The sequence below is a fragment of the Eptatretus burgeri genome, chromosome 10, assembly GCF_056783735.1.
Source record: "Eptatretus burgeri isolate ZD-2024b chromosome 10, Ebu_testis_v1, whole genome shotgun sequence".
NCBI lineage: Eukaryota > Metazoa > Chordata > Myxini > Myxiniformes > Myxinidae > Eptatretus > Eptatretus burgeri.
Window position 1 is genome coordinate 91032125 of NC_140970.1, and position 20959 is coordinate 91053083.

At 47.0% G+C, this 20959-nt stretch overlaps 1 protein-coding gene across 12 annotated transcripts in view; it reads right to left on the reverse strand.

Moving 5' to 3' along the window:
- The window catches only part of LOC147019097 (chloride channel protein ClC-Kb-like), a 106485-nt gene extending 104035 nt beyond the window's left edge, over positions 1 to 2450 (reverse strand). For 3 of the 12 annotated variants that reach the window (XR_015062630.1, XM_085899364.1, XM_085899362.1), the window contains exon 1: positions 2178 to 2445. Coding sequence is in view for 9 of the 12 variants with exons in the window: in XM_085899364.1 (XP_085755490.1) it covers positions 2178 to 2421 (244 nt within the window). In the remaining 3 variants the exon portion in view is untranslated. Of the gene's footprint in view, positions 1 to 2061 lie in introns of all 12 variants that reach the window. The other 9 variants (XR_015062631.1, XM_085899371.1, XM_085899370.1 and 6 more) reach the window with 6 other exon arrangements.
- Positions 2451 to 20959: the final 18509 nt, after the last annotated feature.

The window sequence follows — 20959 nt, forward strand, 5'->3', positions numbered from 1 at the left end:
TTCGGGGTTCCATTTCCCTGCGAACGACAGAAATTCGGGGTTCCATTTCCCTGTGAAGGATTGATTTTCTGGGTTTCATTTCCCCACGAAGGATTGATTTTCTGGGTTCCATTTCCCTGTGAAGGATTGATTTTCTGGGTTCCATTTCCCTGCGAAGGATTGATTTTTCTGGGTTCCATTTCCCCACGAACGATCGATGTTCGGAATTCCATTGCCCTGCGAAGGATTGATTTTCTGGGTTCCATTTCCCCACAAATGATTGATGTTCGGAGTTCCATTTCCCCACAAACTATTGATGTTCGGGGTTCCATTTCCCTGTGAAAGATTGATTTTCTGGGTTCCATTTCCCCACGAAGGATTGATTTTCTGGGTTCCATTTCCATGCGAAGGATTGATTTTTCTGGGTTCCATTTCCCCACGAACGATCGATGTTCGGAGTTCCATTGCCCTGCGAAGGATTGATTTTCTGGGTTCCATTTCCCCACAAATGATTGATGTTCGGAGTTCCATTTCTCCACAAACTATTGATGTTCGGGGTTCCATTTCCCTGTGAACGACAGAAATTCGGGGTTCCATTTCCCTGTGAAGGATTGATTTTCTGGGTTCCATTTCCCCACGAAGGATTGATTTTCTGGGTTCCATTTCCCTGCGAAGGATTGATTTTTCTGGATTCCATTTCCCCACGAAGGATTGATTTTTCTGGGTTCCATTTCCCTGCGAAGGATTGATTTTCTGGGTTCCATTTCCCTGCGAAGGATTGATTTTCTGGATTCCATTTCCCCACAAACGATTGATTTTCTGGGTTCCATTTCCCCACAGCTATTGATGTTCGGGGTTCCATTTCCCTGCGAAGGATTGATTTTCTGGGTTCCATTTCCCCACGAAGGATTGATTTTCTGGGTTCCATTTCCCTGCGAAGGATTGATTTTTCTGGGTTCCATTTCCCCACGAAGGATTGATTTTTCTGGATTCTATTTCCCTGCGAAGGATTGATTTTCTGGGTTCCATTTCCCCACAAACGATTGATGTTCGGAGTTCCATTTCCCCACAAACTATTGATGTTCGGGGTTCCATTTCCCTGCGAAGGATTGATTTTCTGGGTTCCATTTCCCCACGAAGGATTGATTTTCTGGGTTCCATTTCCCTGCGAAGGATTGATTTTTCTGGGATCCATTTCCCCAAGGAGGATTGATTTTTCTGGGTTCCATTTCCCTGCGAAGGATTGATTTTCTGGGTTCCATTTCCCCACGAACGATCGATGTTCGGAGTTCCATTGCCCTGCGAAGGATTGATTTTTCCTGGGTTCTATTTCCCCACAAACGATTGATGTTCGGAGTTCCATTTCCCCACAAACTATTGATGTTCGGGGTTCCATTTCCCTGCGAAGATTGATTTTCTGGGTTCCATTTCCCCACGAAGGATTGATTTTCTGGGTTCCATTTCCCTGCGAAGGATTGATTTTCTGGGTTCCGTTTCCCCACGAACGATTGATGTTCGGAGTTCCATTTCCCTGCGAACGACAGAAATTCGGGGTTCCATTTCCCTACAAATGATAGATGTTGGGGGGTTCCATTTCCCCCCAAACGATAGATGTTCAGGGTTCCGTTTCCACAATCATAATATTCGGGTGTCATTTACCCTCGAACAGAGCAAAAAGAGGAAGTTTGACGACAACTAAATAATATACAGCACGGATACTCGATATTCAAATGACCACGTCGATGTGCCTTGTAGAAGTCACCGTCCATGTACAAAGTTTGGTTTTATCGGTAAACGGTTCCGTGGTTCGTTGGCAACGTCATACAACACTGTATACGTCATAAAACAAAGGCGCATCGCAGAAGGACAAGCGACGGAGGAAACCAGGCTGTTGTTTTTATTTTATTTTATCTTCTCGCACGCAAGAACAAAACTGAAATCGCTGTTTGAGTGCGGAATATAACTTATCACATGATATATACCCAGGACGTTTCGGAACAATTGATAGATTCTTATAAAGTTAGAAAGTAGATAAAAGTATAAAGTTACTTCGTGTCGAATTTTTTTTTTCGAACTTGTTACCTTTTATCTTGTTAAAATTTATACGAAGTAGTAGAGTATATTACAGGTACAATCCGATTGTCCCAACCCTCGCTCATCCCGCTTGGGGTCCACCAGACACCCTGGGTGGTGCGCACCTCTCCTCCGGGTACAAACCCCGGGCTGCCTGGCTCCTTGGGGGACCTCGAGCAGCGAGTCCTCATCATGCTCAGGGGTTTCCAGCCACGAAGGGTTTTCAGGTCCCTCCATCGATCCGGCGATCCTCGAGTCGCATTGGACCCACACGGTGGGAATGCGGGGCGCAGTGTTTACAGGCAAAGCAAAGGAATGGGAGGGAGTCTGCGCCCTTCCTTTTCGGCGAGGACAAGGGCAACGAAGCATGTACAGCAAGCGAGGCAAAGGGTGTGCTGCACCACAATTCCACCACCAAGTAGGTGTGTGCGAGCGCACCACACACGGTGTTTGGGATTATCCATTGTTCAAAGGCAGTCACAGTTGACAAATAATTCATACTAAGCCCTACCCTCTTCAACGACGAAGGAAGATGTGGGGTCTAGGGACAGCACCCTGGTGCGCACAATAGGGTTGAAGCCTGCGGTTCATTGCTGAGCTTCCAGGATTTTCCAGGTCCGACAAGGACTGTTCTAAATGGACTTTTTACACAAAAATGTACCCAACTCTGAAAAGCATCAAATATCCATCGGAGACGTTCTCCTCACTCAATATATCTAAACTACAGTAGTGGTGAAACGCAAGGTCTACATCCGTTTATGCACTTGCATGAAAAGATCTGTGGGTCACCTCTTATTTTCAGTTCAAGTGACATCACGTACGATTAAATGGCATCTCCAACAAGCCACAGATCAGACAGCTACTGTACGCTACTTCCTACCATGCTGATGCAAACCACCAAAAGGAGTATCTTTGCTCAAGCAAATTCCTGGGCCAAAACTCTTCAAGTCAATGCCATCTGTTAAAGTCTAGTGGATGGAGGGAAGCAACACATTGTTGCCGGTTGGTCTTCAATCTGCGGAGACTTGAGGTTTGATCCGGTATGGTGAGCAACAGCCTCAGGAGGTTGTAATGAACCTTGTACACATTTGACTTGTTTATTGTATCGCATGTAATCTGCAATGTTGGAACCTCTTTGATTGGTATGACAACTGACCAGATAACATCTGCTGGCATAATTATTCATTTGGGTTTGCATCAGGTGAATCAGGTATATCCGCCGGTTTCCCATCACCTGCGTCAACTAGAATTGCCTCTATACTATCAACGATGAGGAAGTTCTTCTGTTCAAGTTGTCTTTACTTGAACAGAAGAACTTCTGTTTCTCACGAACATGGAACATGTCCCCCCCCCCCCTTCAGGTTGTTTAAAACAAAAATTGCATGCAGAGTCGAGGCTCATGGAAGAGCTTGTATTAGAACACTGAACAAGCTTGGTGTTGGCTTAGTGGTTAGGGTGGTGACTTGGGATCCAAGGGTCCTGAGTTCAAGGCCCGTTGGCTGCTGAATTAAATACACCAGGAGTTTGACTCTGCCTAGGACAAGGTAGAGGCAGACTTGGACAAACAATGGGTGTGTGGAGGGGGGGGGGGAGGATGCACGGGGTGGATAAGATCGATACAGAAGGAAACTCTCAAGAGGGAAAACTATCTCTGTACATCTGTACATGGTCTTCTCCTCACAACGCCACAAACAGAGCTTTCACACGAAGGCAAAAGTGTGCACCAACTATTGCTCTATCAGTAGGGACTGCCCAGTATCAGTAGGGAGTTGGGAGCTCGTGTTCACGACACGTTCGGAGGATGAAGGAAAGCGATTCCAAACCAGCGAACTCACAGAGAGGGTGATGTCATCTTGGAGCACGTCTGGGCAAATGGGTACACCTCGCTCAGTGGAAAGAGGGTGGCGCGTGACCCGTGCTCCCGGGAACTACACCTACAAGAGGCAGGGATTATTCACCTTTGACCCCCGCCAAACTCCATCCCTCCCGAGGCCCTTAAATAACGGAGCTGTTCACTGGAAAATATAATCTGAAGTTCGTGTGGTGGTTGCTGGGTTGGTGTTGGAAAGAGCGGTAGCTACAGAAGTTGATGGTGCGTGTTTCTGAAGGGGAAGTAACGGAACGGAACGTTGAGGAAGTAAGTGGACAGAGCACCATCCAGTCCGGGTGTAGTATTTGGTGAGAGGCGAAGTTGACAACCACACATGACAGACAGTTCTAATTATAATGCGTTCTTTCTCTCTTTTTTCCGACTCCTTTACTGTGGATGCACACACAGCTATCAGTGAGAGTAAAGCCCAAACAACCCTGTTTTTTTTAGAGCGACCACTGACTCGCACCCTGTCTTTCTAACTCAAAGCACCAGACAACGCACCCAACTTGCACCTCTTCATCACTAACCCAGACATCAAATATTTGCTCTTCATTACCCCCCACCCTTACCTTCCCTGTACTTTGACTGTGCCCGTGTGTACGCGCCGGATAAGCCAGAGACCGCCAATGCCTCAGCTTTTCTTATCTCTCTTGCTCATCTACCCTTCCACGAAGTGATTCTGATGGTGCCTGTCATGTTAATCAAAGTAAGATTGCAAGATAAACACGAGTAGTTCAGGTTCGTTTTGCTCTTTTCTCTTCACTGCCCGAATCTGCATCATTGTCTGTCTTTTGCCACACCGCACTGTAGGTCCCTGCTGTATGAATACCCACTGAATAAACCCCGTGTCTTCACTGCATCACATGCTTTTCCTTGTGCTTCCTGATAAATAAACCATTGTAATTGTTCAGTTCAACCTGCTCGTAGTGTCCTTTCCTCCATTGGTCTAGCACAGTCCACCTGATTGTGAGATGGGAAGTTATAGCCCACATGCTTGTGAGATGGGAAGTAATACCTCACATGATTGTGAGATGGGAAGTTTTTCCCCACATGATTGTGAGATGGGAAGTTACACCCCATATGATTGTGAGATGGGAAGTTATACCCCATATGATTGTGAGATGGGAAGTTACACCCCATATTATTGTGAGATGGGAAGTTATACCCCACATAATTGTGAGATGGGAAGTTACACCCCATATGATTGTGAGAATGGAAGTTATACCCCATATGATTGTGAGATGGGAAGTTACACCCCATATGATTGTGAGATTGGAAGCTATACCCCATATGATTGTCAGATGGGAAGTTACACCCCATATGATTGTGAGATGGGAAGTTATACCCCACATGATTGTGAGATGGGAAATTACACCCCACATGATTGTGAGATGGGAAGTTACACCCCATATGATTGTGAGATTGGAAGCTATACCCCATATGATTGTGAGATGGGAAGTTACACCCCATATGATTGTGAGATGGGAAGTTGTACCCCATATGATTGTGAGATGGGAAGTTATACCTCACATGATTGTGAGGTGGGAAGTTATACCCCACATGATTGTGAGATGGGAAGTTATACCCCATAAGATTGTGAGATGGGAAGTTTCCCCCATATGATTGTGAGATGGGAAGTTATACCCCACATGATTGTGAGATGGGAAGTTATACCCCGATATGATTGTGAGAGGGGAAGTTATACCCCATATGATTGTGAGATGTGAAGTTATACCCCATATGATTGTGAGTTGGGAAGTTATACCCCACATGATTGTGAGATGGGAAGTAATACCCCACATGATTGTGAGATGGGAAGTTATACCCCATATGATAGTGAGATGGGAAGTTGTACCCCATATGATTGTGAGATGGGAAGTTTCCCCCATATGATTGTAAGATGGGAAGTTATACCCCATACGATTGTGAGATGGGAAGTTTCCTCCATACAATTGTGAGATGGGAATTTATACCCCACATGATTGTGAGATGGGAAGTTATACCCCATATGATTGTGAGATGGGAAGTTATTCCCCATATGATTGTGAGATGGGAAGTTATACCCCATATGATTGTGAGATGGGAAGTTATACCCAACATGATTGTGAGATGGGAAGTTATACCCCACATGATTGTGAGATGGGAAGTTATACCCCACATGATTGTGAGATGGGAAGTTATACCCCACATGATTGTGAGATGGGAAGTTATACCCCACATGATTGTGAGATGGGAAGTTATACCCCATATGATTGTGAGATGGGAAGTTATACCCCATATGATTGTGAGATGGGAAGTTATACCCCATATGATTGTGAGATGGGAAGTTATACCCCATATGATTGTGAGATGGGAAGTTATACCCCATATGATTGTGAGATGGGAAGTTATACCCCACATGATTGTGAGATGGGAAGTTATACCCCATATGATTTGCTCTTGTTCGCCACAGTGCCTTCATTGTATCGCTCAGCAGTAGTCTGAGTGTGCATTGAGGGGACGGACCTTGGTAATAGACGGACAAAGTTAATCGACATTTGCGGTTGCTTTTGCAACTCGCCAGGCTGTGGAATTATCGGCGACTCGTCATCTTACAGGGTCAGATGTTCGGGAGGAACCTGCGTGCTTCCCCTTGTAGTTCATAGTGAACCTCGAACCGCAAGTCTGCCACAGTTCATATATATAGACATAAACAAAGATATTTTGAAGGACAGTATTAGAAAAAGAAAACCACAAAGCTTTTGGTTGTGCTCTCTTCAAGTGATAATTCACACAAAGTGAGTGAGTAATGAAGATTGAAGAACAGTCTAATAGACACCTATCAACAAAGTCAATTCTGATTGGACGTTCTCCACTGATGCGTCATCACCTCCCAATGGTTGGGGTGGAAGGAGCCTGTTCAGTGTTCAGCTCTCCAATTAGAGGTTGCAGAGTCTGAGGCGGAGCCGCTAAGGTTGTTGTAGAATCTTCTTCATAACCATCCGTGATCATGAGACGAGTTGTGTTCCTCTTCTTCTTTGCACAAATAAGCAAAGCGAGTGGACAAACTCTTTTTGCCGACATAACATAGAGTCCATGGAATAGATAAATGTCGCTTCTCGTATTTGGAGATCCGTTGTACTGTTGCGGGGTCGGGTATCGGCTGCTAGCACGACCGCTAGATGGAGCTGCAGGGTCGACTCTACCGATCACCCGGAATTTACATCGTACCTCTTCGGAAAACTCCGAAAAGTACGGGTCCCTTATCGGACCGAAGTTCGCCAATAGATCGACCACATGGGGTAGGGTCAATTGCCAATTTCAATTTACCTAAATACCCACGTGTCCAAACTACTGGGGAAATTCACCCTCGACAATGCTCGTACGGAACGAGTCGCTAGCGTACTCGAACCGTGTGCGACCCGAGCGGATGCTCACTGAGCTTTCGTCGGTCCAAATGTCCTTTTTACAGCGGCAACAGCCTGGCTATTTCTCCAACATGCACCATGTTAAACCAACAGAAGAAAGAGAAAAACGAACCAATACATTTAACACATGGGTATATTTATTAACAATAGAGAAATGAGGGGGGCACGTAAGGGCAGAGTTATCCGAATATTAATAAGCACGTATGTACAGCAAGTCACTTAACAATTCATTACTTAGCAGACTGGCGCCACAAACACACACACACGCACACACCCAAAGAAACAGACCAAAGTGGTCTTTATTGAGGCCTCCAGCTCAGATGGAAAGGACGAGCTGAAGATCAGATTCTGCCTCGGACCTGTCCACGTCGTGTGGTCTTCACGTTGAGTCGACCCGGGCACCAGCGAGGGGCGAGCCGAACCCAGACATCGGCGAGCCGCGGTCAGCCTCCTCAGCTCCGTTCAGCGCTCTTCCTGGCTGTCAAAACCTTTCCTCCATCTCCCTCCATGAGATGGCGCGCACCCTTGCGGCTCCGATGGTGGATGGTGTCTCTGAAGCCCAAGCTCTTGATCATCGGGAGGAGGAGGAAGCAGATGCTCTCTGCGAGGATTCTCTCTTCCTTTTTATCCTCTCCGGCGGGGCTCGCTCAGGCGTGATTCATTCTCGGGCGCAGCTTGACCTTTCCCCTACTGAGCGCTCGGAGAATGCTGGGAGCAGAGGGTTTTCATCGTTGTTTTATTTGGAGCTGGAGTGGTCCGCAGCTGATGTTGTAGTTCATGTTGGTGGAAAAATGTAAAAGAAAAACCCTAACTGTCAAAATAACTCCGCAGCGCATGAACATTTAATTACCCATGAGACAAGGGACGGGAAGCTATCTATCCACATTCACTTATCGATATAACTGAGCTATAGGACCTGAATGTTGTGTGCTCATGGCTTCCAGATTCGCAACAATACTTTGTCCTCTACTCAATATCTTGAATGCATCCACATTATAATGTTCAGCACAGTGTGCATTCTCGATCAAATGCTGTCCAATAGCAGATGCACAAGATGTTGGGATTGATGCTGGGACCTTCCTACAAGCGTGTACCGGCTGTATTCGTGTAACAATTGTGTTTTTCCTGATTGACAAAGGGACATGCTGTTTGATTCTGTCAGTCAGAGTCTGGGTAGTTCTGCCGACATATGGAGCATCACATTGGCACTTGAACTCATCAATAATATTGCTAGGTTTTGAGGCAGGCAGAACATCCTTCTTAACTGCAGGAATCAGACGTCGAGAGGTGACAATCACTCTTGCACAAACGGCCAGATATGTGTTTGAGACATCTTTTGATTTGTTCCTCATATCTTTGTGACATTTTTCCCTTTCCAAGGAATCTTGATGTAGATCGGGCACTTTTCAGGACCCATCTTCCATTCATCTTTAGCAGTGAGGGATTTGTGCATAAACCTCCTGATGATGTACTCAGGATATCCATTCTCACTGAGGATGCTGGCAATCTTGTCCATCTCTGTATGAAGCTTGGAGTTGGAACATATCCTCTTCGCTCGACTCACTAATACATTGATCAAACCAATCTTGTATCTCGTTGAACTAAAAGAGTCCCATCGGGTATACTGGGCTTTCTATAGATGGACGGAGTAAATGAAGATGCAGATCTCTCTACGAGGACGTCCACAAAGGGTAAGCAATCAGTACATTCCAATTCTGTCGTGAACTTGAGGGCAGGATGAAGAGAATTCAATTCATTCAAGAAGCGGTCACAGACTTCACGAGATTCAGAGGCAAAATATGTCATCAACATATCTGTAATATTTGATGGGGGTTTGAGTTACCTGCAACTTGGTCTACTTCTTCAGTTCTTGATCACCAACAAAGATGTTTGCAAACGTTGGGCCCAAAGGAGAGCCCATGGCCATCATGTTGGACGACCATGATGGACGTCCATCAATTTGGACGAACATCATGTTATTAAAGATAAACTCGACATCTCTTGTAGCGATGTTCATCAATTCGACGAAGACAGACAGAAATGGGCGGATGCTCAAGTTCCATGTGATACAGCAAATGTGTGCACATATCGATGGTCTCTGTCAAAGGAACATTTGTAAACAGGCTATCAATGTCAAAAGAACACATTACATTCTCCAAACCACTAGGACACATCTCCCTTATGGCATCAGCAAAAGTGAAAGAATCTTTCACGACGAACCTGGAGACCGACTCGAGCGATGGTTGCAGTAACTCTCGCAGCCATTTCGCTTGCTGATGCTGGGCAGAGCCGACCATAGACAGAATTGTTCTCAGTGGAACATTCTGCTTGTGAATCTTGGGTAGACCATACATTGTCAGACGAAGAGAGCCTACCGGCTTTATCCTCTAGTAATATTTCCTTGACAGTTCACCACTTTTATGCAGTTGGAGCAAACTTTTACCGATGTCATTCTCCAAGCGTGATGTACGGTCATGTGGTGGGATATATATATATATATATATATATATATATATATATATATATATATATATATATATATATATATATATATATACACCATGCCGGATCAATGAAGCAAAAGACGAAAACGAGCTGGGAACATTTCTATGCAAGCACTTATTAACAAACAGGCGAGGAAAAATATGTGGCACAGTGAATGGATTTATTATTGTATGCAAGCAGGGATAGTAAGGAATTCGAGGGGTGCGACAAAAAGAAAGCAAGCAACTTACAAAAGCGGACAAAGAGCAGACTTATTCCGATATATCTTCTACACTCTTAACGTAGGCAAGGACAGGCACCATGACACACACACACACACACACACACACACACACACACACACACACACACACACACACACACACACACACACACACACACACACACACACACACACACACAAAACCTGATGAAGATGTGGTAACTAGAAGAAAGGAGAGAAGATGAGGGCTTCTGGCCTCGCAATACTTTGCACGGTCGACCGACCACGCTACCCTGTATGTTTTGGGGAACGCTCCGCTGAGCGATCCCAGTTCGAGAGTCAGCACGTTGTCTCCTGCTTGGTTACTGTGCCTGGCTCAGCGCGTGCACTGGTCCAGGGAATAGGCGGGGCTGACAGGCAAGGAAGGCTGTAGGTGGAGCCAGCAGGCGAGAAGGTGGGAGTCAGCAGGCGGGTGGAAGGCGAAGTCAGCAGGCAGAGTCAGGCGGGTAGAAGGCGAAGTCAGCAGGTGGAGTCAGGCAGGTGGAAGGCGAAGTCAGCAGGTGGAGTCAGGCAGGTGGAAGGCGAAGTCAGCAGGTGGAGTCAGGCAGGTGGAAGGCGAAGTCAGCAGGCGGAGTCAGGCGGGTGGAAGGCGTAGTCAGCAGGTGGAGTCAGGTGGGGAAGGTGGAGCAGCAGGCAATTGCAGAGATCCAGAGATAGGAAGGCGGAGATCGAGAGTGAGTGGGCAGAGTGGCAGACGGAGCAGGCGGAGCCGCAGGTGAATGCAGAGATCGATACCAGTGAGCGAAGCAAGGCGAGACGTGAATGGCTTTGTGATCCGCCTTTTATAAGCCCCATGGCATAAGGTGGGGGTAACAACCCGAAGCGGTGTTGTCACCCGAAATCGTGCGCTCCCATTGGACCCTGGCTCCACACTGCCAGGCTTCCCCTGATGGAAATGGTGCCATTTGTACATCCGGTGCAACATGGCCGAACAACTGAACACCGCGACATGAATCGCCTTACACCGAACTCCCAGGCCGTGTTCCGGTGACTGTACGAGAGTCTCGTCGGTCCTGCATGCCCGTTCGGGCACCCCCGGCACCCTGTGGTTGGCGCTGGTGAATGCGCTTGTTCCGTCCACATGCCACACGGCCCATGCGATCTGGGCCATGGACTTGCACCTCTGCTGGGTGGCGACTGCATCAAGGTGGAGGTGCGAGGAGGTGTGGGATGACCTCTGCCGTTTGCGGGAGATATTGGTGGCCGAGGTGCCGAGCGAAGGTCGATGGTAAGATGCAGTTATAAATCAGCGCACAGACCCGAATAAAGATGTGTGCCATGCTCATCCCATACAGTGCGATTGTAATTATCACAGGGCTGCTCGCGTGTCTGTTATTGTGCATTTACACCTGCTCCACTTTGTATCATGGATTGAAGAAGGGATTGGATGTAAATCAGGGTTGAAAAGAAGATAGATATAAGTATGAGACGCAGATTCAAACTGGAGGGGGAGCACTCGGGAGAGTGCAAAATCTCCGCCGCCAATACTGCTGGGTCACTCAAGTGAACCTTATATCTTATTCATTAAATATGATGTCAACAGTGCTGACAGAGTTATAGTTCTTTTCTCCAACATTTTTTTTGGGGGGGGGGGGGGTGGTGGTTGGAAATCCCTTAAAACATGTAGAAATGCAAAAAAAAAGAAATCGAAATTTTGTTGAAAAGAAATGTTGCAAAAAAATTTTTCTCTAACAACTTTTTTTTGGGGGGGGTTGGAAATCACTGGAAAACATGTAGAAATGCAATTTTTTTTCTTTTTTCTCTAAAATTTTTTTTGGGGCGGGGGGTTGGAAATCACTTAAAACATTTAGAAATGCAAAAAAAAATCTTTTTTTCTCTAACAATTTTTTTTGGGGGTGGGGGTAACAATTTTTTTGGGGGGGGTTGGAAATCACTTAGAACATGTAGAAATGCAGAAAAAAATTTTCTAAATTTTTTTTGGGGGGGAAGGTTGGAAATCACTTAAAACATGTAGAAATGCAAAAATAAACAAAAAACATTTTCTCTAACAATTTTTTTTTTTGGGGGGGGGGGGACCAAGTCCAAAATCTAATGGCATGATCCTTGGAACATACCTCACCCCCCCACCAAGTTTCGTCGAAATCCGTCGAGGAGTTTTTCCATAATACTGTTCACAAACAAACAAACAAACAAACAAACAAACAAACAAACAGAAAGGGGTGAAAACAGTAACCTCCGATCTTCGATGGCGGAGGTTAATGAAAGGGTGTGCCTCGCGCGTGCTGTACAGTGGGTGGAGGTTATCGCTGTGCTCCACGTGTCCCGTACAGTCTGGTGGTGGAGGTTATCACTGTGCTGCACGCGTCCCATACAGTCTGCTAACTGCATACAGACCTACCCCTCATGTCTAATGGGTTAACAGGACGAAATGCGTTGCGTGGGTCTTATAGCTAGGTCTAATTACATCTCCATTTTCCATTCAATCTCTATCTTCATTGCAACTCTTTCCTCTTATCCATGAAATAAATCAAAGCAGGCACCACACCAAGATGGCTGCCTGTGAAAATCAAAGTGATAACCTCCACCACCAGACTGTACAGGACGTGTGCTGCACAGCGATAACCTCCACCCACTGCACAGTACGCGTGCGCCACGCCCTTTCATTTGAATCTGCATCTCATACTAATATCTATCTTCTTTTCAACCCTGATTTATATCCAATCCCTTCTTCAATCCATGATACAAAGCGGAGCAGGCAAAAATGCACAATAACAGACACGTGCACAGCCCTGTGATAATTACCATCGCACTGCATGGGACACACATGGTGCAAATCTTTATTTGGGTCTGTGTGCTGCTTCACAACGGCGTCTCACCGTCGAACTTCGCTCGTCACCTCTGCCACCAATATGTCCTCGCACCTCTGCCTCTGCAATCGCCACCAAGCAGGCACAAATTCATGGCGCAGATCGCTCGGGCCGCATGGCATGCAGATGGAACAAGCGCATTGACCAGCTCCAAAGGCAGAGCGCCGGGAGTGCCTGAACGGGCATGCAGGACCGATGCGACCCTCGGCTGGTTGATGGAACATGGCCCGGGAGTTCGGTGCAAGGCAAATCATGTCGCCGTGTTCGGTGCAAGACAATTCCACAGCTCAGCCATGTCTCATCAGATGTACAAATGAGACCACTTCCAGCCATAGGGGCCGGTCAGCATGGGGCCAGGGTCCAAAAGGAGCGCACGATTCGGGTGACGGTGCATTGCTTCGGGTCATCACCCCAACCCTACACCATGGGGCTTATAAAAGGCAGAACGCGAAGCCCTTTGCGAGCAGGGATCTCTACATTCGCCTGCTGCCCTGCCTGACTCCGCCTGCTGACTCCCACCTTCTCACCTGCTGGCTCCGCCTTCTGCCTTCCTTTCCTGTCAGCCCCGGCTATTCTCTGGACCGGTGCACGCACTGAGCCCGGCACAGTAACGAAGGAGGAGACAACGTGCCGACTCTCGAACTGGGATCGCTCGGCGGAGCGTCCCCCAAAACGTACAGGGTAGCGTGGTCGGTCGACCGTGCAAAGTATTGCGAGGCCAGAAGCCCTCTTCTTCTCTCCTTTCTTCTAGTTGCCACATCTTCATCAGGGTGTGTGTGTGTGTGTGTGTGTGTGTGTGTGTGTGTGTGTGTGTGTGTGTGTGTGTGTGTGTGTGTGTGTGTGTGTGTGTCATGGCACCTGTCCTTGCCTAAGTTAAGAGTGTAGAAGATATATCGGAATAAGTCTGCTTTGTGTCCGCTTTAGTAAGTTGCTTTCCTTGTTTTCACACCACACAAATTCTTTACTATCCCTCCTTGCATACAATAATAAACCCATTCACCGTGCCACATATTTTTCCTCGCCTGTCTGTTCATAAATGATTGTATATAAATGTTCCCAGCTCATTTTTGTCTTTTCCTTAATTGGTCCAGCATGGTCTGTATCCTAGCCTAACCGGGACTTTATCTCCCAACGATTCGTTCTACTCGCCGGAACATTCCTTGGCAGTGTTGCTCGGTTGCATCTGCCCCAGTAAGGTGACTCGGTTTGGGCAAGGCGTAACGAGGGCTTGTTCCCCGGTAATTTGGTCACGTGATTATTTTAGGTAATCGGTTAAACCTAAGATGGAGGATGCTAGGTCATATGAGGTTCAATGAGGATGCTAGGTTCAATAATGAGTTATTGACGTTCACGGTTGATTAGCGAGCTGCCGCTCATGGAGTTATCCGTGTGTGACGGTCTGCGAATCCAGAGAGTCCGGTGGGAACCTGAGATAGCTTTCCCCCCTCGTGGTCTTCTCACCCCGACCCTGGGCCGCAACTATATATATGTTTATATGTATATGTATGTATATGTATAATATATATATATATATATATATATATATATATATATATATATTGTCGTTTCCAGCGGGATTTAACCCCTACCTGGACGGATGGCAAAGCTTCTACCTTGAAGGTTACAACCGAGACTCAGAGATTAATGTGCATGCGGGAAGGGGGGCGTAATGGTGGAGAGGCGATCCACCCAGGAGCACAGCACGGGGGCGCTGCATCAGGACAGCATACGGCTACAGTTTCTTAAAAGGAATACATTTAATGAAAAGAAATGAAAATTTACAAAAGACAATATTTCAAAAGGTAATGAAAATAATAATGAAGTAAATAAATCCTACAGTCGAGGCGATTCTCACACAGACTTAAATGCAGACAAAGGGGACACAAAATGAAAAGAAAAAAACCCCTTCCTTTCATGTATTCTTGAATTTAGCTTGGCCCAGAGCAGCTCCTTGTGGAACTTGGAATCAAGGCACTCCTATTCGCACGTGCAGTGCGCACAAAAATGGTGCTTCTCTTGAAGCGGAACAAACGCATGCCAGGCAATCTGCGAGCGGCACTCCATCCCAAGGGTCAGAGCCCCAATGTAATGGCTTCACGTGCCGACCGTCCTCACAGACTCAACCAAGAGCCAAAGGCCAGCGTCTTGCTTCTCCACGCAAGCCAAATCGCCTCAACACAAATTCAATGGTCGTGTCATCCTCCTCGGTGTGCGCTCAACCTCCGCTCTTGCCTCTGACTCTGCCTCTACCTCATCGATGGGCTCTACCCTCCTCTTCAACTTTTCAGTCAGAAACCTCCCACAATGCGCAAGCCGACTGAGTCTGACGCCTCTCAAAATGTGCCAGCCTACTGATCACGGCTCTCCACCAAAAGCGCAAGTCGACCTCTGATCACTCTATTTCCTTCTCCATCCTATTTATCCTCCACCTCCGAGGCGTGGCATGCTCGCACCCAACCGGGAAGGCAGGGCTTCTGCCTGCTCGGCCAGCTACTGACGTCACACCCATAAATCGTCCCTTGGGGGCGTAACTTCGCTCGTTGTCAATCTTTGACGGCGGGGCTTTCTGCCCGTTTTTTTTTTTGTATACATTGTCGAGGCTCGTATGAGAGCGAACATAAAACGCACAGCAAGGGGGTCATGCAACAAGAGGGGTGGGAGAGGGAAGGACAAAACAGTGGGGAAAAGAGACACGAGGAGATCTGTGGAAGGGAGAGGGATGGGGGCGGGGTACACGGGATATAGAATACGGACATTACAGGAACTTTCAGGAAGGAAAGCAGGGAATTTGACGGAGGTGGGTGTGGGGTGGATTAACGGGGGTAGAAAAGATCGAGGATTTGGATGGGGCATGATAAGAGGTGGTGGTGAACAACTTTTAAAAGGCCTGGAGGGAAGAATGGGCTTGAACAGAGTGTGGGAGTTTATTCCAAAGGCAGGAAAAGAGGAATGAAAGAGTGAAGGTGAGCAGTGATTCGTGATTTTGGTAGTTTTACCAGAAGGGGGTTTTTGGCGGACCTTCAGCACCCTGCGGAAATATGGTGGTGACAAATCACACAAAGACAGCAGGGGGGTGGGGGGCGAGACTAGAGAGGAGATAGTAGAAGACAGAAAGACCACCGACTTGACTGCGGTGAGAGAGTGAGAGGCCCGAAGACTCATCGCGGGAGATACCAATAATCCTAAATGCCTTTGTTTCCACAGCATGAAGCTGAGAAAGGTGAGAGGCAGGAGCACCAGCCCAGAGGGGAGAGCAGTACTCCATCAGGCTGCAGAAGAAAGCTTTGTATGTGGTCACGAACTCAGGTCAGCCGAGGAAGGACTTTGGACAACTGAGGATTCCCAGTCGGCGACTGGCTTTGGAGGCCAGGTTGGAAATGTGGCTTTCCCAGGAAGCATCATGGCAGATAGTGAGAATCAGAAGCTTGAATGAAAGGGCTTCTTCCAGAGGATTGTTGAGAAAGTAGATGGGGGGGGGCAGGGGGGGGGTTCTAAATGGTCCTTTCAGAGAGACATAGTAGTCCAGGCAATCTGGCCCATTTTTTCACTTGATCGGGAACAAATTGCAAAATAATTTTTTTTGCGCAATGCATTTCTATGAGGTCCCCAGAACATCCACCATACTAAAAGTCCTAAGAAATCCCTGTTGCGGAAATACGTATAATTTGCATGAATCCAATATGGTGGCCAATTATCAATATTGTGCCATATCTGTGCTCACAGGTGACATATTTGAGTGATTTTAACTTCTAAAATGGGTATTTTGTATATAAGGATGCATTTAGCATACTTCTAAAGTTCCCTGGAACAAAATCTCATTTGCATAAATCTAATATGGCCACCAAATATCAATATCTTGCCAAATCTTTGCTCTCAGATTTTTTTTTTGTATACCTTGTCGAGGCTCGTATGATAGCGAACACACAACGCACATCAAGGGGGGCAGGAGACAAGAGGGGAGGGAGTGGGAAGGAGAAAATAGTGGGGAACAGAGACATTAGGAGATCTGTGGAAGGGAGAGGGATGGGACGGGGAACATGGGGAAGAGAAGGTGGACATTACAGGGACTTTCAGGAAGGAAAGCAGCGAATTTGAAGGAGGTGGGCTTGGGTGGATTATCGGGGGAAGAAAAGATCAAGGATTTGGATGGGGGATGATAAGAGGTGGTGGTGAACAGCTGTTTTGAAGGCCTGGAGGGAAGAATGGGAATGAATAGAGTGAGGGAGTTTATTCCAAAGGCAGGAAAAAAAGAGGAATGAAAGAGTGAAGGTGAGCAGTGATTCGTGATTTTGGTAGTTTTACCAGAAGGGGGTTGCTGGCGGACCTTGAGCGCCCTGTGGAAATGTGGTGGGGACAAATCGCAGAGAGAGCAGTGGGGGGGGGGCGAGGCTGGAGAGGAGACGGTAGAAGAGAGAAAGACCACCGACCAACCTGCGGTGATTGAGTGAGAGGCCCAAAGACTCAGCCTCATTGCGGGAGATGCCGATGATCCGAAATGCCTTGGTTTCTACAGCGTGAAGCCGAGAAAGGTGGGAGGCAGGAGCACCAGCCCAGAGGGGAGAGCAGTATTCCATCAGGCTGCGGACAAAAGCTTTGTAAGTGGTCAGGAGCTCAGGTGTGCTGTGGAAGGACTTTGCACGACGGAGGATTCCCAGTCGGCGACTGGCTTTGGAGGCGAGGTTTGAAATGTCGCTTTCCCAGGAAAGGTCATGGCAGATAGTGAGACCCAGAAGCTTGAAAGAAAGGACTTCTTCCAGAGGATTGTTGAGAAAGTGGATGGGGGGGGGGTTTCTAAACGGTCCTTACGAAGAGACATAGTGAGAGTGTGAGATTTGTCCGGATTGAAAGACATGTTCCACGTGTTGGACCAGTTTGTGATTTTATTCAGATCAGCAGTGAGCGAAGAAGCTGCTGCTTGCCGGTCTGAGGGATGACAGATGGTACGGCAGAGGGTGGAGTCATCAGCAAAGAGATATAGAGGATTTTCCAGAGAGTCGGAGAGATCGTTGATGAAAACCAGAAAAAGAACAGGGCCCAGAACGCTACCTTGAGGAACTCCAGCCTGGACAGGAAGGGGGGATGAAAGAACTCCATTTAGGGCCACACGTTGGCTGTGAAAGGAGAGGAAGTCTGCGAGCCATGAGTGGAGATGGCCTTGGATACCATAGGAAGGGAGTTTGGTGAGCAGGGCAGGGTGCCAGACCGTGTCAAAGGCATGCAATATGTCTCGGGATATGGCTCTGATTTCATGTCTGGCATTGAGGACCTCCATCCATTGTTGGGAGAACAGAAGCAGCATATCCAGGGTAGTGTGACCTGGTCTAAAACCAAATTGGTGATCCATAATCAGGCCATTGGAAAAGAGGAAGGATTTAATGTCTGAAGCGATGATGGATTCCATAACCTTGCTGATGATTGGGAGAAGGCTGATTGGTCTGTAGTTACAGGGATCTGTTTTTGCACCTTTTTATGCAGGGCAGTGATGTTTGCTGATTTCCAAGCAGATGGCAGATGACCTTGAGCAAATGAGAGGGTGAATAGAACAGAGAGAGGGTGAGCAAGAGCAGAAGAGCAGGCTTTGAGGACACATGGGCTGATGCCATCTGGACCGGTTGCAGAATCTGAGTCGAGGTTTGACAGCAAGCTCTCCACCTTGTCAGGAGAAAAGGACACAAAGTCCAGGGACAGTTGGGTGCGACTGGGTAAGGTGGGGAGAGAAAGTGATGGGTTTTCGACACAAGATTTAGCTGCAAACACCAAGCTTAGGCATTCAGCTTTTTCAGGTGTGGTGTCATCAGTGCTGCCATTTGAGATAAGTGAGGGGATGGAGGGGGAACATACACCAGAAACAGATTTGATTAGACGCCACCAGGATTTTGAGGAGGGAGAGAGGTTTGAGAGTTCAGACTTGAGATGAGAAAGATGTTGTTTTCTGGCTCTCCTGAGGGTAGATACACACTTGTTCCGAGCTTTACGGAAGGAACTGAGATTGCCCTCAGTTGGGTTTGCTTTCCATGAGGCAAAGGCAAATTGTGTCAGGGCAACTGCCTTGCCACAAGCTTCAGTGAACTAAGGGCGGGAGGAAGGGTAGGACAACTGAAGACGAGAGGGGATAAATCTGTGCCTGAGGGAAAGCAAGTTTCTTTGAAAGAATTCCCAGGATGAGTTGATGTTGGAGAAAGTAGAGGTAGTAGACCAGTCTATAAGTTTGAGATGATGTATTTTCGTGATTTAAATTTCTATAATGAGATCTTTGGATCCAAGGATGCATTTGTAATACTTTAAAATTTCATTGGATGCATCTCGGACACACGCTATAATCAAAGTCTGCATATGTATACCTGCAAATGATGCTTAATCTGCCAGAAAGTCATCCAGATGTCCATCAGCAATTTGAGAAAGGATACCATGTGGTGAGGCGCAATGATAGGTACTGGGCAGGACTATCCACGGATCTCACAATTGAGCAAGTGCTGATGAGAAGTATAAAGGCACATGGAGGCCTGACAAGAGGAAAAGGAATGACAGAAACTCAGCGGTTGGTGTGGGTCCTTTCCATGCCAGCATGTGCAAATATCAACGAGGCCATACAGAAGCTCAGTGGCATCTCATTTGAAACCAGTGACCAACACAATGACCTGTCAAAAGCTAGACAAGCTAGAGATGTCAATGACACCCTTGATCTTATCAGCTATCTCAGGGAGAGAGATCCATTCGCACGGGATCCGTCCCTGTTTAACATTGCAAATGGCATGACAGCCCAGGAAGGAGTCAACGTTGAAAGATCAAGAACAGTTGGAGAAAAGATTCTAGCATCTGTAGAAGAGTTCACCTTCCGGAAATGTGATCGAGCAGTGACAATTCAAGATCAACTGTCAAGATCAAAGGCGAATCTGTGAAGGTAGATCCACAGTTTATCTTCCAGAGACTGGTAACCATTGGGGAGCGCTGTGAAGATCAATAGTCACTCCAAATATGAACTGTGTAGTTACCCCCCAGCATTGTTTGAATCTTCCTTCCTTCCCCTGCAGGCCAATAAGGCTGTCCTTGCCGATGTTCTCTGGAAGACCATGCAAGGGGAGCAACGAGAACCAATTGGAAATGCCCAGTATATTCTCGATGGTGGTGCGCTACTTCATCGTCTTTCATGGCCAAGAGGTTCCACATATGAGAGTGTCAGTCAGCTTTATGTCACATATGTTACACATAAATATGGGGCTGCTACCATTATCTTTGATGGATACCAAGACGGTTCAACAACAAAAGATGCCACACACATGAGAAGGACAGGGGCTTGTTCAGGCATGACAGTAAACTTCACTGGTGGAATGGTTATACAGTCCAAGAAGGAGGAATTCTTGAAAAATGTGACAAACAAACAGCAATTTATTGTTTATCTTCGTGACAAACTAGAGCGGGCTGGGTGTAATATAGATCATGCAAAGCATGGTGCTGATGTGCTCATTGTCCAAACAGCTGTTGCATCTGCTAGAATCAAAGACACTGTCCTGATAGGGGATGACACGGACTTGCTCATCCTCCTACTGCATCATGCTGAACTGGATGCACATGACTTGTTCCTGGCCCCAGAGCCCAGGCAATCAGCAAAAAAAAAACCAGGATATGGTGCATAAAGCAGTCTAAGGAATTTCTCGGTCCTGATGTTTGTAACCATGTGTTATTTATCCATGCAATCCTTGGCTGCGATGCAACTTCTCGCCTGTTTGGATTGGGAAAGGGTTTAGCAGTAAGGAAGATCAAGAGTGTTGCCCTGTTCCGTCAGCAAGCCAAGGTGTTCAGCCAAGAAGGACATGTGGCAAAACAGGACATTATTGCAGCAGGAGAAAAATCACTTGTGTCATTATATGGTGGTGCCAAAGAACAAGGACTGGACACTTTACGATACAGGCGATTTTGTGAGAAGGTTTCCAAGACCACATCTCATGTCGAACCTCAAACTCTACCCCCAACCTCAGCAGCTGCAAAGTATCACAGCCTCCGTGTGTATTATCGGATGATGGAGTGGAAAGGA